General features: G+C 37.5%; 1 protein-coding gene across 1 annotated transcript in view; it reads right to left on the bottom strand.

Annotated features, from left to right (window-relative positions):
* KLHL9 (kelch like family member 9) overlaps positions 1–11,127 on the bottom strand; it is a 34,624-nt gene extending 23,497 nt beyond the window's left edge. Inside the window, exon 1 of the mRNA XM_068973808.1 lies at positions 8,898–11,127. Within this exon, the coding sequence (XP_068829909.1) occupies positions 8,999–10,852 (1,854 nt within the window). The 5' untranslated portion in view covers positions 10,853–11,127 and the 3' untranslated portion in view covers positions 8,898–8,998. The remainder of the gene's footprint in view (positions 1–8,897) is intronic.
* Between the last annotated feature and the right edge of the window lie 4,996 nt (positions 11,128–16,123).

Raw genomic sequence — 16,123 nt, 5'->3', positions numbered from 1 at the left:
AAAGAAGAATGGAACTGGAGGAATCAACCTGCCTGATTTCAGGCTCTACTACAAAGCCACAGTCATCAAGACAGTATGGTACAGGCACAAAGACAGAAATATACATCAATAGAACAAAATAGAAAGCCCAGAGATAAATCCACACACATATGGACACCTTATCTTCGACAAAGGAGGCAAGAATATACAATGGAGTAAAGACAATTTCTTTAACAAGTGGTGCTGGGAAAACTGGTCAGCCACTTGTAAAAGAATGAAACTAGATCACTTTCTAACACCATACACAAAAATAAACTCAAAATGGATTAAAGATCTAAATGTAAGACCAGAAACTATAAAACTCCTAGAGGAGAACATAGGCAAAACACTCTCCGACATAAATCACAGCAGGATCCTCTATGATACACCTCCCAGAATACTGGAAATCAAAGCAAAAATAAACAAATGGAATCTAATTAAAATTAAAAGCTTCTGCACAACAAAGGAAACTATAAGCAAGGTGAAAAGACGGTCTTCGGAATGGGAGAAAACAATAGCAAATGAAGCAACTGACAAACAACTAATCTCAAAAATATACAAGCAACTTATGCAGCTCAATTCCAGAAAAATAAACAACCCAATCAAAAAATGGGCCAAAGAACTAAATAGACATTTCTCCAAAGAAGACATACGGATGGCTAACAAACACATGAAAAGATGCTCAACATCACTCATTAGAGAAATGCAAATCAAAACCACAATGAGGTACCATTTCACACCAGTCAAAATGGCAGTGATCCAAAAGTCTACAAGCAATAAATGCTGGAGAGGGTGTGGAGAAAAGGGAACCCTCTTACACTGTTGGTGGGAATGCAAACTAGTACAGCCACTATGGAGAACAGTGTGGAGATTCCTTAAAAAACTGAAAACAGAACTGCCTTATGACCCAGCAATCCCACTGCTGGGCATACACACCGAGGAAACCAGAATTGAAAGAGACACGTGTACCCCAATGTTTATCACAGCACTGTTTGTAATAGCCAGGACATGGAAACAACCTAGATGTCCATCAGCAGATGAATGGATAAGAAAGCTGTGGTACATATACACAATGGAGTATTACTCAGCTATTAAAAAGAATACATTTGAATCAGTTCTAATGAGGTGGATGAAACTGGAGCTGATTATACAGAGTGAAGTAAGGCAGAAAGAAAAACACCAATACAGTATACTAACACATATATATGGAATTTAGAAAGATGGTAATGATAACCCTGTATGCGAGACAGCAAAAGAGACACAGATGTTATAGAATGGACTTTTGGACTCTGAGGGAGAGGGAGAGGGTGGGATGATTTGGGACAATGGCATTGAAACATGGATACTATCATGTAAGAAACGAATCGCCAGTCTATGTTCGATACAGGATACAGGATGCTTGGGGCTGGTGCACCGGGATGATCCAGAGAGATGATATGGGATGGGAGGTGGGAGGGGAGTTCAGGATTGGGAACTCATGTACACTCATGGCTGATTCATGTCAATGTATGGCAAAACCAATACAGTATTGTAAAGCAAAATAAAGGAAAAATAAAAAATAAAAGAAAAATTTAAAAAAAGGAGATCAGTCCTGGGTGTTGGTTGGAAGGAATGATGCTAAAGCTGAAACTCCAATACTTTGGCCACCTCATGTGAAGAGTTGACTCATTGGAAAAGACTCTGATGCTGAGAGGGATTGGGGGCAGGAGGAGAAGGGGATGACAGAGGATGAGATGGCTGGATGGCATCACCGACTCGATGGACATGAGTTTGAGTGAACTCCGGGAGTTAGTGATGGACAGGGATGCCTGGCATGCTGCTATTCATGGGGTTGCAAAGAGTCAGACACGACTGAGCGACTGAACTGAACTGAACCTTTAAAATTGTGAGTCACTATGTAATTGTGTACCCCTTATATAATAGCATCAACTATATTTCAATCAAAAAAATTTTTAATGAAACCACATTGGGCAGGAAAATATGTATTCTCTGATTATCTGACCCTCTCTGTACACCAAGAGTAACCACAGGGATTTCGTATTCATTTATTTAAGTATGACCTGAAGACTCTAAACTTTTGTATACATTATAGAAACATCTGCTGAGTTCTGTCATTGCTGCTGCTGCTGCTAAGTCGCTTCAGTCGTGTCCGACTCTTTGCGACCCCATAGACAGCAGCCCACCAGGCTCTCCTGTCCCTGGGATTCTCCAGGCAAGAACACTGGAGTGGGTTGCCATTTCCTTCTCCAATGCATGAAAGTGAAAAGTGAAAGGGAAGTCGCTCAGTCGTGTCCAGCTCTTCGTAACCCCATGGACTGCAGCCTAGCAGGCTCCTCCGTCCATGGGATTTTCCAGGCAAGAGTACTGGAGTGGGGTGCCATGAGTTCTGTCATTACTGTTCTTTAAAAAAGCCTACATTTTCTGTCATCTATCTACATAAGGATTTAAAATTTCAACCAGTAGATGGCAGAATAACATCAAAACCCCTGGAAAATAGTTGTTCAAAACTGTTACCAAGAAAATAGAGGAACTATCTATTATTAGTACATTTGTTTAAGGACCACAACATCAACAGTTCTGCAATATGCAATCATCTTTAGTGAATATCTAAGTCTTTTTTAAGCATCACGCCACCATTCAAATATATGCTTAACAGCGAATACTAGCAACAGATATAATGTAACAAAATCAGGGAATATAAACTCCCAAAAATTCATCTTTAAAAGTATTTATGGAAGGTCTGAGGGGGGGTCACATTAGAAAGGAAATATCAATAATAATAGTATCATGCTGAGATTATCATTTGGGGGCTTATTATTACTAATTTGTAAATACATTTAATGTTCAAAAGGTATGAGAAAGTTGGAAGACAATCTTACTACTTGTGCCAAATTGCTTTCTAAACTATGCCAATTGATAATATACTCAGTGATAGAGGAGAGGAATTTCTAATCCAACAGTGGAAAACAAAAAAGTCTGTTTCAGTATCTGATATGAAAACAATTAAGTTGCCCCCCTCAATAAATTTTGGTATTTGTGATGCAAATATTATTCCCTCATTTTAAAGACTCCCAATTAATGCAGAATAGATAGATATTTCAAGAACAAGACCAAGAATATCTCTCTTTAACAAAGGAATTCTAAATTCTAATTCTAGAGTTATCCCTATTAAAATTACCTACAAGGCACAATGCCTTGTATTACACCTAAAATCTGCTGAAAGTATTAACCAATGCTTTAAATTATGAAACAAATACAATAAAAACAAAATTCCATTCAAAAGAGCAATCTACATACCAAAGACAACTTGAATAAAAGATCACTATAACTGAAGAAAAAGACCCCAGTGTGCCCATATTATAAATAAGATTCTACTACATGATTTTAAAAAGCATAAAAATTCAGTGAGAAAGTAAAGATTATTCAAAAAGTTGTTGTGAAACAACTGCATAACAACTTGGAAACAGAAAACTAGTGAAAAGCTGAAAAGCCATATCCATAACAACTACATCAAATACCAGGGTAATTATATCATCACATGATGAGGAAAATTATGCAAAGAAGGCATTAAAAAATGACAGAGGAAAAACTAATTTCACTACAGTATAAGAAATACCTTGTGTAAGACATATACTCAGAGAAAAAAGATGGGAATAAGATAATATTCTTAATATAAAAGGAATTTTCAAAATTCATCTTCATTTCAACCAGAAAAAAGAAAAGCTATCTGAACAAGTGACAAGCAGTAAATGCTACCTGAGCACATTAAAAATAAGCACTGACAAAGCAATAAAATAAAGGACAAGGAATGTGACATGAGAACTATGGACAAAAACTACAATATTATCACTAAAAGGTCAAAATGCAAAAAAGACAGACATATTTGACTATTAAATTGAAGATGGCGATCAAAAGGTACAAATAAGTCCCAGGGGTATAATGTTCAGCATGGTGGCTATTAGTAATACTGTACTGAATATTTCAAAGTTGCTAAGAGCACAGATGTTAAAAGTTCTCATTACAAGAAAAAAGTGTGTAACTTACTCTTGCCTGGCAAATCCCACAGATGGAGGAGCCCGGCAGGCTGCAGTCCATGGGGTCGCTAAGAGTTGGACACGGCTGAGCGACTTCACTTGACTTTTCACTTTCATGCATTGGAGAAGGAAATGGCATCCCACTCCAGTGTTCTTGCCTGGAGAATCCCAGGGACGGGGGAGCCTAGTGGGCTGCTGTCTATGTGGTCGCACAGAGTCAGACACGACTGAAGCGACTTAGCAGCAGCAGCAGCATGTGTGGTAATGGAAGTTAATTAGGCTTGTGATCATTTCATAATATATACTATATAAAACCATCCTCTGCTAGCTGCGGTGTTTTGGGCTTCCCTCATGGCTCAGATGGTAAAGAATCTGCCTGCAATGCAGGAGACCTGGGTTCAATCCCTGGGTCCAGAAGATCCCCTAGAGAAGGAAATGGCTCCAGTGTTCTTGCCTGGAGAATTCCATGGATAGGGCCAAAGTCCAAGGGGTTGTAAAGAGTACGAAACGGCTAAGAGACTAACACTTTCACTTCCATCGAATCATTATGTTGCATTCCTGAAACTAATATAATAAAATGCCAGTTATAACTGAATTTTAAAAAACTGAACAGCCCTGTCCCCATAAAAATGACACTGAGGAAAAAAGTATTTGTAGCTAATAGAACATTTAAAACAATACAAAGGAATAAATAATTTACATATGAAAAAAATGCACAGGCTCAAAAACCAAAAAATTCACAGTTTTCAATAATTAAATACAAGTACAAACAGTAAATAATCAGAACGGCAAAAATTTCCTTTGAAATAGTCACTAAACACATTCTGGCGAAAACACATATTCACATACTCCTGGAAATATTTTTCAAAAGCATAAAAGAACTTACACTATTTCACTCAGATTTTACTTAGAATTTATCACAGGGCAATACAGATGGAAAAAGTTTTATGAAAGAGCTTTAAATCTTGCTTAATTTATGATAAAAAATTAGGGTTAGATATTTAAATATAACCCATAAGGAAATGGAAAAAATATGGAGCATATTCATGGATAAAATATGGTATATTTAACACTTTCAAAGAAAAGAATCTGAAAATCATTAAGACAAAATTAAAGTAAAACATGATGTAGTACAAGGCCAATTAGTAACAACTATCCTAACGCTTCTCTGTATATGTTTTATGCTGATCACTTTATATTATCTCCTTATAATTCTAATATAGATACATTTATGAACACCCATCCACCCCACGGACAAACTGGAAAATGAACCTTGGAGAGGTTAACTTACCCTAAGTTCTTTCAGTTGAGCTGCGGACAGAATGTTGCTTTGAATTCTCAATAGTATGTTTTGGTAGTTTTGAGTGAAATTTTCTGAAGGTGTATATTTTGTCTTTATAATCAGAACAAGATAATTTTAATTAGAAACCAGAAAAATTGCAACATGATTAAATATGTTTACTTTGCAGGTAAAGCACAGAAATACTACTCTAGGCAAATGGTAAAAAATTAAGTATGGATATTAATCTGGTTTATAAATGTAATGTTTTTCTTAATGCACATGCATTTGATAATTAAGGAAGAAACATCCCATATACTACTTTCTAATACATATAGATTTTAGAAAACTTGGAGAAAGCCATAATAATAGCAGTGTGTGTCTCTGGAAGTTGAACTTACTTCATCATCCAGATTTTAGCTTAAGGTTTGGTGTATTTGCAATATATCTGACAAATGTCTGTAGAGTCTCTGCAATGCAGGCAGGAGACCCTGATTCGATTCCTGGATCGGGGAAATCTGCTGGAGAAGGGATAGGCTACTCACTCCGGTATTCCTGGGCTTACCTGGTGGCTCAGCTGGTAAGGAATCTACCCACAATGCGGGAGACCTGGATTTGACCCTTGGGTTGGGAAGATCGCCTGGAAAAGGGAACGGCTACACATTCCAGTATTCTGGCCTGGAGAAGTCCATGGACTGTACAGTCCATGGGGTTGCAAAGAGTCAGACACAACTGAGAGACTTTCACTTTGTACGTAGGTAAATACAGTATACCTTGTATTAACATTTTACCTTTGAATGTGGAATCATTGATAATTTATTCCTTCTGTTCATTTTTATTTTCCTGTACTTACCACAGGGCTTCCCTGGTGGCTCAGCGGTAAAGAATCCACCTACCAGAGCAGTACATGCGGGTTTGATCCCTGGATTAGGAAGATCCTCTGGAGAAGAAAACGGCCATCCATCCCAGTATTCTTGCCTGGGAAATCCCATGGGTAGAGGAGCCTGGTGGGCTACAGTCCATAGGGTCGCAAAGAATCGAACACAACTTAGCGACTAAACAATAACTTACGTAACAGACAAATTATTTTTATAATCAGAAGACTTAACAAAAGTCAACTTTTGACCCTATCAGAAAAACTAAAACAAGAAATTAAAATTTAACAAAATGTTTTATATGCTTACAGTTTTTATCCTCTTTTAAATATTTTTCTACAGTCTAAATTTTCTGTAAAAAAAAAAAAACCAAAACTATCAGCTTGTTAAAACAGGTATCATCCCAATCATTTCAGTCACCTAAAATTTCCATATCTGTAAGGAAGGAATGCCAGATTTAATATATTTAATTAGCAAAGCACCAGTGAGTTGTTTTATGATTATCAAGAGACTTGTAAACTGCAGAAAATTATAACGTAAAAGGATGAGAGGTGGGATGTGTGAGGCTGGAGGCAGGGGGTATAGGTGGAGCAGTTAACTTACCTGGATAAATAATATTTAATTACAAAACAACAGGGTCAAATGTAATAGAAGGCAGAAACCTTTTCTCAACAAGGAAAAGAAAAAAGCTTATGCAGAACAGTACCATTTCAGCATGTCAGAATTAGCATCAAAAATGACATTAAAAAATTAAGGAAACTTAGCAAATTTATACCCAAAAGGTCAAAATGCAAAAGATGGACAAATTTGATCTCAAAAATTACCTGAATGCCCTGTCTTGTAAACTTCTAACAGACTGAGAAAAAAAGTCAATGCAAGCAAATGCCAGTTAAATTATATTTATTATATAAAGATGCTATAACTTGATATGAAAAAGAAAGCAACTCCAATAGGTATTACAAGAGCAAAGGATATTAACATTTGGTTAAAGAGGAACACAGCTACTGAAAAAATGCAAATATTTAACCTAATTAATAATTAAGGAAATAACTGAGATGTTCTTTCTTGCTTATTTGATGCATGAAGTTATTACAATTTCTACTTTTTCTATTTTCTAAATGTACTCACATGTGCTATATTTAGTAATAAAAAATTGAGTCATTTAAAAAAATAGGAAGTATGAAATTTTCTGCCAATGCAGAAATCATTAAAATGAAAAGGGCAGTGAGGCTCAGATCCCTTGAAGCCAATTCCTTTCGTTTTGGTTCCTGAGACTGTCAATAACAAGGTTGTTTCTGATTTACACTATGACAATCTCCCAACTACAGGGATATAAACATTAATATACATGTAAATGTATATATATAAATTTTTTCTTCAGGCAGGCAATTATTCCAGGGAAGTACCTCTTCAGATTCTTCAGAATCACTCACTTCAGAGGACGCATATGATTCCATTTGCTGATAAGGTCCCATTAAGGTCTCCCCTTGTGGTTCTCAACCGGTAGGGACACCTCTGGTATTGAAGAGGCTGAAGATATACTTTAGTACTGCCTGCAAGACAACAGTGTCCTAGGCTTTCTATAGCTGGCTTCTTAGGGAATCTGAAGTTGGTCCTGTCCTTCAGACATAGCCAAAAGGACATTTTCTAATGTGATGCCAAAAGTACATCTTCCACTTGCTCAGATCACAGCCTCAAGATGGATCACACAAAGCTGGAGCAGCACCACAGCAACCACCTCAAATCAAATAGTTATGTCAGAATGACTAAGTTGAGAGACCGAACTTAAAAACCTACAGCTTTGTTGAGCATGCTTTTGTCTTTTTCTTAAGTTTTACTGAACACAAATGTGGAAAGTAGCAGAGCCTAAATTTACTGAGCAAAAGCAATTCTCTGAGACTTGAACTCTGTTAAATAATCTGTATAAAGGCAACTCTACAGAAAACAATATACAAGCAGGAAAAGTTAAGTTTCATCTATAGTAATGATTCAGTCAAATGACATATGTGGTTATTAATAATTTAATGTTCAAGTCCTTATCTACATCACTGCAGTAAGACTACATAGACATTTATTCTCTAGTAGTGAATTCCCATTTGAATAGAAATAGCTGCTATGTAGAAGAGTTTAAATTTACAATTTTACTATAGCTGAAGTGCCAATCAATTTAAAAATTATATATGTAGATGCATGTATATACATATGTATGTGTGTGGTAATGTATTTTCTCTCTTCCTCTCCCCAGAAAGAGATATGAAACACTGACTTGGGGTTATACTAGTTTTTGAGTTAATATTCCTCCAGTTAGCTGAAGAATTGTCACATATTCTGAATGTACCCACACAATTTGGTGAGTCAGCAGCTATGTCACAAACCATGAAAAAAGGGAAGCAGCTAATAAGGCTTGACGACCTTTTTTGTTTATTATTTTAGGTTATAGTAGGCATCCTCCCTTTGATGTCTTATAGTCAAAGATGAAAACTTTCAACTTTGAAGCATAATGAACATAATTATACATTTACTTCAATCACCTACACTCTGCCTTACACAACACCACAAAAAGATATCTAACAATTTTTCTGCTTTTTACATTTGTTAAAATAGCTATGTTGACCACATACATTTGCAGAATACAGTTGTTAACCATTTGATAAACATACTAAGCCAAACAATACAAATAACATCAATTACCTTTTTAATCTAATAACTGTACCAATCATTGTAAGAAGATACAACTGAAGGGGAATTATGGGATCATCCTTGATGCACTGCAAAGGTTTTACACCTTGGTCCTAAGAATGATCTGAAGGTGCTGAAAGAGGTGATTCTCTGGAAGGTGACCCAGGATTTTCTTCAGGTGGAAAAACTGTGAGAGTACAAGCTCGAATGCCACCAAGTGACTCTGGAAGGTCAAAAACTTTATGCCACTCATCCTTTTCTGGGTCATATTTCTGGACAATTTCTACCATACAACGATTATTCCAAGAATATCCACCTACGACATAGATTTTATTTTCAAAGACAGCAACTCCAACATCACTTTGACCTCTTAACATGGCAGCAATTGGTGTCCACTGGTCAAGAGTTGGCGAATAGTATTCACAGCTTAGAACATCATCATAATCACTTGTTCCTCTGAAGTGATTGCCACCAATGACATAGAGCTTGTCTCCAACTGTACACATGCAATGCAGACCTCTGACTGTTGTCATTGGAGCCTTCTGTGTCCATTTGTCTGTATCAGGGTCAAAACACATGAGCTCATTTTGGAAAGTGTCATGAGTAATTCCTCCTGAAATATACATTAAGCCTCCATACACTGTTCCAGCATGGCCATAGTGGGGTTCACTCATTTTCGCAACATAGCTCCACTCATTCATTCTTGGATTGTAACATTCTACAGTGGCCAGCTCACCAGCTGCACTTCGCCCACCAACAGCATACAAATGTCCTTTGAGGGCGCTCAAGTGGAAAAATGTGCGCTTTTCATTTAATGATGCAACCTGCATCCATTTATTATATCGAGGATCAAATCTGAAAACTGTATCAACAGCAGTTTTTCCTTTTGTATCATAATTACTTTGACCACCAACTACATAAAGAAAGTTTCCAATGACAGCAATGCCATGCTGGTAACGAGGAGCATCCATGGGGGCTAAAGATCTCCACTCTTGAGCCCTCTCATCATACATCCGCAATTCTTTACTGACAACCAGCTGCTGCCTCAAAACTCCTCCTAATGTAACCAAGTGTGTCGAATCAGATCGAATGGCGGTTCTATCTGACTGCATCACTGGCTGCATATATGGCATCATTTGGTAATTGCTAGCTTCCAAAAGCAAATTCACACACGTATTGTCTGTTCTCATAAAATCTACTGTCTGCACATAATTGATGAGATCCTGTGGTGTCATCAGTGGAAATCGAATATTCTTCATTAATTTTGCAGCATAATCCATCCGAGGATCTTCCAACCTTAGCCAGCGACAGGCAGCCTTAAAGAGCTCAAGTTCAGTACAGTGCTTAAGGCTATTGCTAGAAAGCACAAAGGCAAGCCGTTCAAAAGGGAGTTTTAGAAACTCTCCAGTACTCAGTAAGGCAGGAAAATTCTTCAGAATGAAATTACTGACATATTTATCTACTTCTATAAGATTGTAGGTGTTAGCAATTCGTCCAACTTCAACACAGTTATCTAAAGAGACTCCTGAAATAAGAAACACTTTACAGAAGTCTAAAACAGGCAAGATTTGCAAAAAGCTGGCAGCTTCAAGAGTGTCCTGAAGATTGTCCATATTAAGAGAAAGCTTTGCAGTATAAATAAAATCAATAATTTTCTTCAGACCAACTTTGTTCACTCCGTGAAGCTTAATGCACATTAAATCCTGTTCTTTCATTCCACCTGTGAACATAGCCTTGAAGTAATCACTAGCGGACGCCATCATAGCTCTATGAACAGGGAAGATTTCATCTCCATCACCTGGCACCAGAGTCACATCACAAAGCAATCCTTCTATTCTAAGTTGATCAAAACCTTGCAATACCACCGAACTGTGAGTATTGCTGGTAAAAAAACGTGTGGTTCCTGCCTTGCAAGGCTGTAAATGGGCGGAGACGCCCATTTCACCGTTACCAAGAGACACTTTCATGTGAACGCCTTCCTCTTGCACAAAGATGTATGCCGGACAAAGAGGTTACGACCGGAAAGCTTTAAAGGAAACGAGGATGTCCCAAGAGCAAGAGAGCTCGCTTTCCTTATCAAGGGCAAACTGTCACTGCAGCACGCCTCAGAACACAATAGTCCCACATTGAAAATTGTTCTGCAGCTGGCCCACAGAGGGCTGTGGACCTCAAATCTGACTACTATGTAGATGATTCATCACCTGAGGCAGTTAAGTGACCCGGTTCACCTGGTCCGGCCTGCGCCGCTCTTCCCGCAGTTCTGCTCCGGGCTAAGGGGGAGGTGCCGCCACGTCCTGCGGCCCGGCGTCTCGCTCGACGGCGAGGGCCGACACCTCAGAGAGCGGCCCGCCGCGCCCTCCGCCGCCTTTTGAGCGTCGCCGCGGCTACCGGCCCGTCCTGGAGCAAGGACCTGGAACACGAGCGTGGGCCTGGAACACGGGCAGAGCTCCCAACGCCGAGCCGGTCCTTCCGGAAAGGCCTAGTCCCAGGATCCCCCGGGCTAGGAGCGGCCGTGGCAGCTACTGCGGCTGCGCAGCCGCCCGACCTCGCCAGTAGGCGGGCTTGTGGGGGATGGGAGGATGTAGGCCGTTCCTCGAGCAGGCGGGGTTTGGGTCCGGCAGAGCTGTGCTGGGTGGGCCAGCGGGGTGTCTTCGGGGTACTTTGTATGTGGTATTATTAAATAGGAATGGGTGCGAGGATGTTATTTTTAATATAACTCTTTCACTGCAGCTGAGCTGTTCCTTTAAATGAATACTTCGAGATTTACATTTCTTGGCTTCTGCCTTTTGGATAACAATGAAATGCAGCTTTTCTGGAAGCTGAAACCTGGCAGAAGGCTTCCTTAGGGGAAAGATGCTTTTAGTTTTCCTCTATAAAAAACGAACTTTGTTAATTCTTATCCCACTCTGGGAATGTTCTGGCAGGTTAGTGGTTAGGACTCTGCACTTTCACTGCTGTGGCCAGGGTTCAAACCCTGGCTGCAAAACCAAGATCCCTCAAACTCCTCAACCAAAAAAAAAAAATCCTATCCCACACAATTTAATAGATAGTTCAATTATAACTCTGGGTACATAGTTTCAAATTTTAATCATTTAAAACAGGTTATTTGCCTCTCTTAAAATACCAAATTATGACCATGCTATGTAAATAATATAGGCTGAATTTTTGCCATGCAGCAGAATTCCATCAGTAAAGTTTTTGTGCTTTTGTTTTCCACTCACAAGGTTTTAAATGGATAGACAATTGTCATTTGTTCCTGAATATATACTTCCTTGTTCTCCAATGTTACAGACTCCGAGCACAAAACTTCCCATTTTGGGATAAATCCTAATGTTGGAATGCTGCCTGAAGACATACAAAGTTTTTTGCAAAATATTGTCACCAGAGATGTTTTGAAAAACTACATATTGGCACTTTTCATTGGCACTTGCCGTCTACCTCTACAAGGATTGAATAAATCTCTCCTGCTGTTGTAGCTGCTGACCTTCAACACCACCTGATGGGTGTTCAGAGTGGAGATCAGAAAGGAGGCACTCTTGTGCTCTGGAAAAAACTGGCAGAACAGGTCTTCAGATAGATATTTTCAGGAGCTGATTTTAGGAGCACAATTCTTGCATCTCCTCATATCTAGAAAAGCACTAAATTCCTTCATGATGATATCTGCTCCCTCGTGACTAGCAAAACCTTCTGCAAAAAAACATGCTTGATTGCATATACCCCTCTCTTCACCAAAATCACATATATACCGACCTCCCCTCTACCTCTTTGGAGCAGCTTCCCAGAGTATGTGAAATGCTATCTCCAGGGCAATAGTCCTCATTTTGCCCCCAATAACACTTAACTCACAACTCTTTTTAAGGACTATTTTTAAGTCAACACTTTAAGTGTATATTTATCCCACTACTGATCTTTCCCTTAATGGTTATTTTAAAAACTTACATTTTAAAAAATTCAAATATAGTTGATTAACTTATATTTTAAAAATTACTAGTCAATTTAAATTTGGATATATGAATAAATGTATACTTTGACAACTGCTTCCAACATTTTCCACAGTCTGAAGTTATTACTGTCTTATACATCCTTCCAGTTTCTTTATGTATAAGCTAACTGATGAAAATATGAAGATAACATACTATACTCACTGTTCTGCACCTATCTTTTTTAACCTGGAGATCTTAGTCATTTATAGAGAACTTTATCTTTTTAAATAGCTGTATTGTTTCCTACTGAATGGATGGGTCCTACATTATTTGATTAGTCCCTAAAGATGGACATTCCAATGGTCTGTTGTTTCCTGCAGATGGCAGCAAGGTCCAAAAGGGTCACTGCTATGTTCCATCAGAAGCTTCAGCAAGTCTTCAAACTGTTCAGCCGAAGAGGTTGGTTGGAATGAGACCAGCATGGAGGAATTCTTCACTGGGTTTCATCAGCATGGACAAGTCCTGGAGGCCTGCTTGAAGCTGGAGACAGAAGAATTCCCCTGAACTGTGAAAATTCCAGAATGGTTGTGAAAAAGCACTTCCAAGGAAACAGTTTCTCTCTGGAAAAAAAAGAACAGAGCTGCAATACCTGGGAAGTTGTCAGAGCAAGAAATCATGAAATCCTTCTCTTTATTATCAAGCTTGCAAGAGAGTCTAAGAGCTGAGGAATTAGAGGTATGCTCTTAAACAATTACTGTGGATGGATACAATTCATCATACCCCCACATGTTAGTAATTTCAAAAGCCTCTTTCTTTCTGCTTTCATCATAAAATAAATGGGTTAAATTTGTCAAAATATTTATTGGTAGTATTAAACAACTATAAGTAAAAGCATTTAGTTCATAGCAGGCACCAGACAATTGCAGATAATCTTACTAATGTACTTATATACTTAAATATCTATTTTACTATATCTCTTATATTTCAGTATTTTTGTTTTGTGCTAATTACACAAGTGTTCATCTTTTTATTTTAAAATTATTTAAAGTTTTACTTTCAAATCTTTTTGCATTTGTTTCTCTTAAAGAAATTAATGTCAAGACTGATTTCACAAACTCAATTAAAGGGTGGAATTGCAGTTCATTCATTCATTTTATTAAAATTATGTATCTAAATCGCAGGTTTTATGCCTTCGAAGGATTAAAAGGTGAGGATGAAGGAAAAAATGAAATGCCAGCCCTCTTGGAACTTCCTTTTTTGCTAGAAGGAAACATAAAAATATTAATCAATTTGTTAATTCATTTCAACTACATTATATACAACACCATAAGCAAAAGAAAAAGCTCCTGTCACCAGAAACTGGAGGATGCAGTTTCAAGAATCTAAGACTTGACGCTGGATGTACAGTTGTAGAACTTAGCAGAGTGCTATGGCTAGAAGTGGTAACCTGGGAATTGGCTTATCCTGGTCCCAGAAAGCCCAGAAAGGAATGAGGACTTTTAGGAATAGAGTAGAGAAGAGGAGGACCAAAAACTGAAGCTTAGGAACCTTCATGTTTTAATGTAGCGAAGAGAAAGAAAAAGGAGCCTGAAAAGAACCCCAGAATGGAATGCAACACAACAGGATGACAACCTGGAGACAAATGGTGATGAGAGAATGTTTCAGGAAGAAATACATTTAAAACATGGTATCTTATATTAAGGGAAAATGAGGGCTGGTTTGGCAGAGTTAATTCTGCAGAATCCAGATTGGAGTATACCAACTAAGTTTAAATAGGAGAAAAAGGTTTTGGAGACAGAATAAATAGAAACCTCTTCTGAGATTTATCTGTGAATAGAGAAAGATAACTAGGGTAGCACCTGGAAAATAAAAATGTATGTTTCTGTTATTTGATATAATTTAAAAAAAATTTTACAAACATTTTTAGGGATAGAGTTCAAGAAATATATGTGGTAGCACAAACCACATACAAATAAATATTTTTTTAAAACTGCTTATGTAACAGGCTAAAATATTAAGCATCATTGTTAAACCATTTGTAAAGACTAGTGGGCCAGAATGCCTTTTCATATGCTCTGTTTGATATTTTTAGTTCTTTTATTTGTATTTCATTTTAAAACATTAACTAGTTGTATACTGTCCTTGTGAATTATGTTTGTGTGTTGTTTGTTTAGATGCTCAGTCATGTCTGATGCTTTGTAACTACATGGACTACAGCCCACCAGGCTCCTCTGTCCATGGAATTTTCCAGGAAAGAATACTGGAGTGGGTTGCCTTTTCCTTCTCTAGGGGATCTTCCCAACCCTGAGATTGAACCCAGGTCTCTGGCATTAAGGGAGGATTCTTTACCATCTAAGCCACTAAGGAATTATGTTTTTACATATCCTTAATTCTTAAAAGTACATATAAAGCTTTTATGCAGATGGTAACTATATTCCTATGGTGCAAATATTTGTCAGCTTTATCTTTACAAACACCAGCTCATTTTCTTTATATTTTCTTCTAATGCCAGAATACTGAACATGCAGAACCAATCCTCGCCCATTTTCATTCTTCTATTGATCTTATGGATTATCAGTTCCCTTTATGTTTTAAATCTTTCACATTTATTTTTATAGTACATGAGAATTTTTCTTTTATCTATGCGATGAGAATATAAACTGCTTTGTGTCTAGATTACCAGGCATTTATATTGTAACCATTTATTGAAACTTTTTTCTTCCATATTAACATCTAAGATGTTACTTTCAAACTTAATTACTATAGATTATATAACAATTTCTGAATTTTTTTTTTTTTCCTGTACCGTGCAGCATGTGGAATCTTAGTTCCTGGACTAGGGATTGAACCCCAGGCCACAGCAGTGAAAGCACAGAGTTGTAACCACTGGAGTGCCAGGGAACTCCCCAGAGATTTATTTTCTCTCTTACTCTGATCACCTAACTTTCCTTACTGTTACCGTGTTTATACCATTGCTGCTTTATAATACAGTTCATTTTCTGGTAAAGCTATATATATAAGAATTTTTTCTCTTATCTATACTTTGATATTTTTGTTTGGTGATCTTTCTTAATTAACTTTGGAATTGTTCTACAGAGGTCAGCATTGGCTTTATAAAATCAGGAAATTTTGTGGACTCAAAAATAATCATACTGTAGTAGATATAAAATTCTGAGGATTTTCTTTCATTAAATGGAAAAATGAAACTGGATCAGAGAATTTCTCTTCCCCAAAAATCTAAGGCAAAGAAAAAATAGATTAAAATCATATCACAAAAAATAAACTAAAATCATCAGAAAGTAAAAATGTAGCCAC

The sequence above is a fragment of the Capricornis sumatraensis genome, chromosome 6 (genome assembly GCF_032405125.1).
Source record: "Capricornis sumatraensis isolate serow.1 chromosome 6, serow.2, whole genome shotgun sequence".
NCBI classification, from domain to species: Eukaryota; Metazoa; Chordata; class Mammalia; order Artiodactyla; family Bovidae; genus Capricornis; species Capricornis sumatraensis.
The sequence above is the reverse complement of the archived record's forward strand: the minus strand, read 5'-3'. Positions and strand labels throughout refer to the sequence as shown.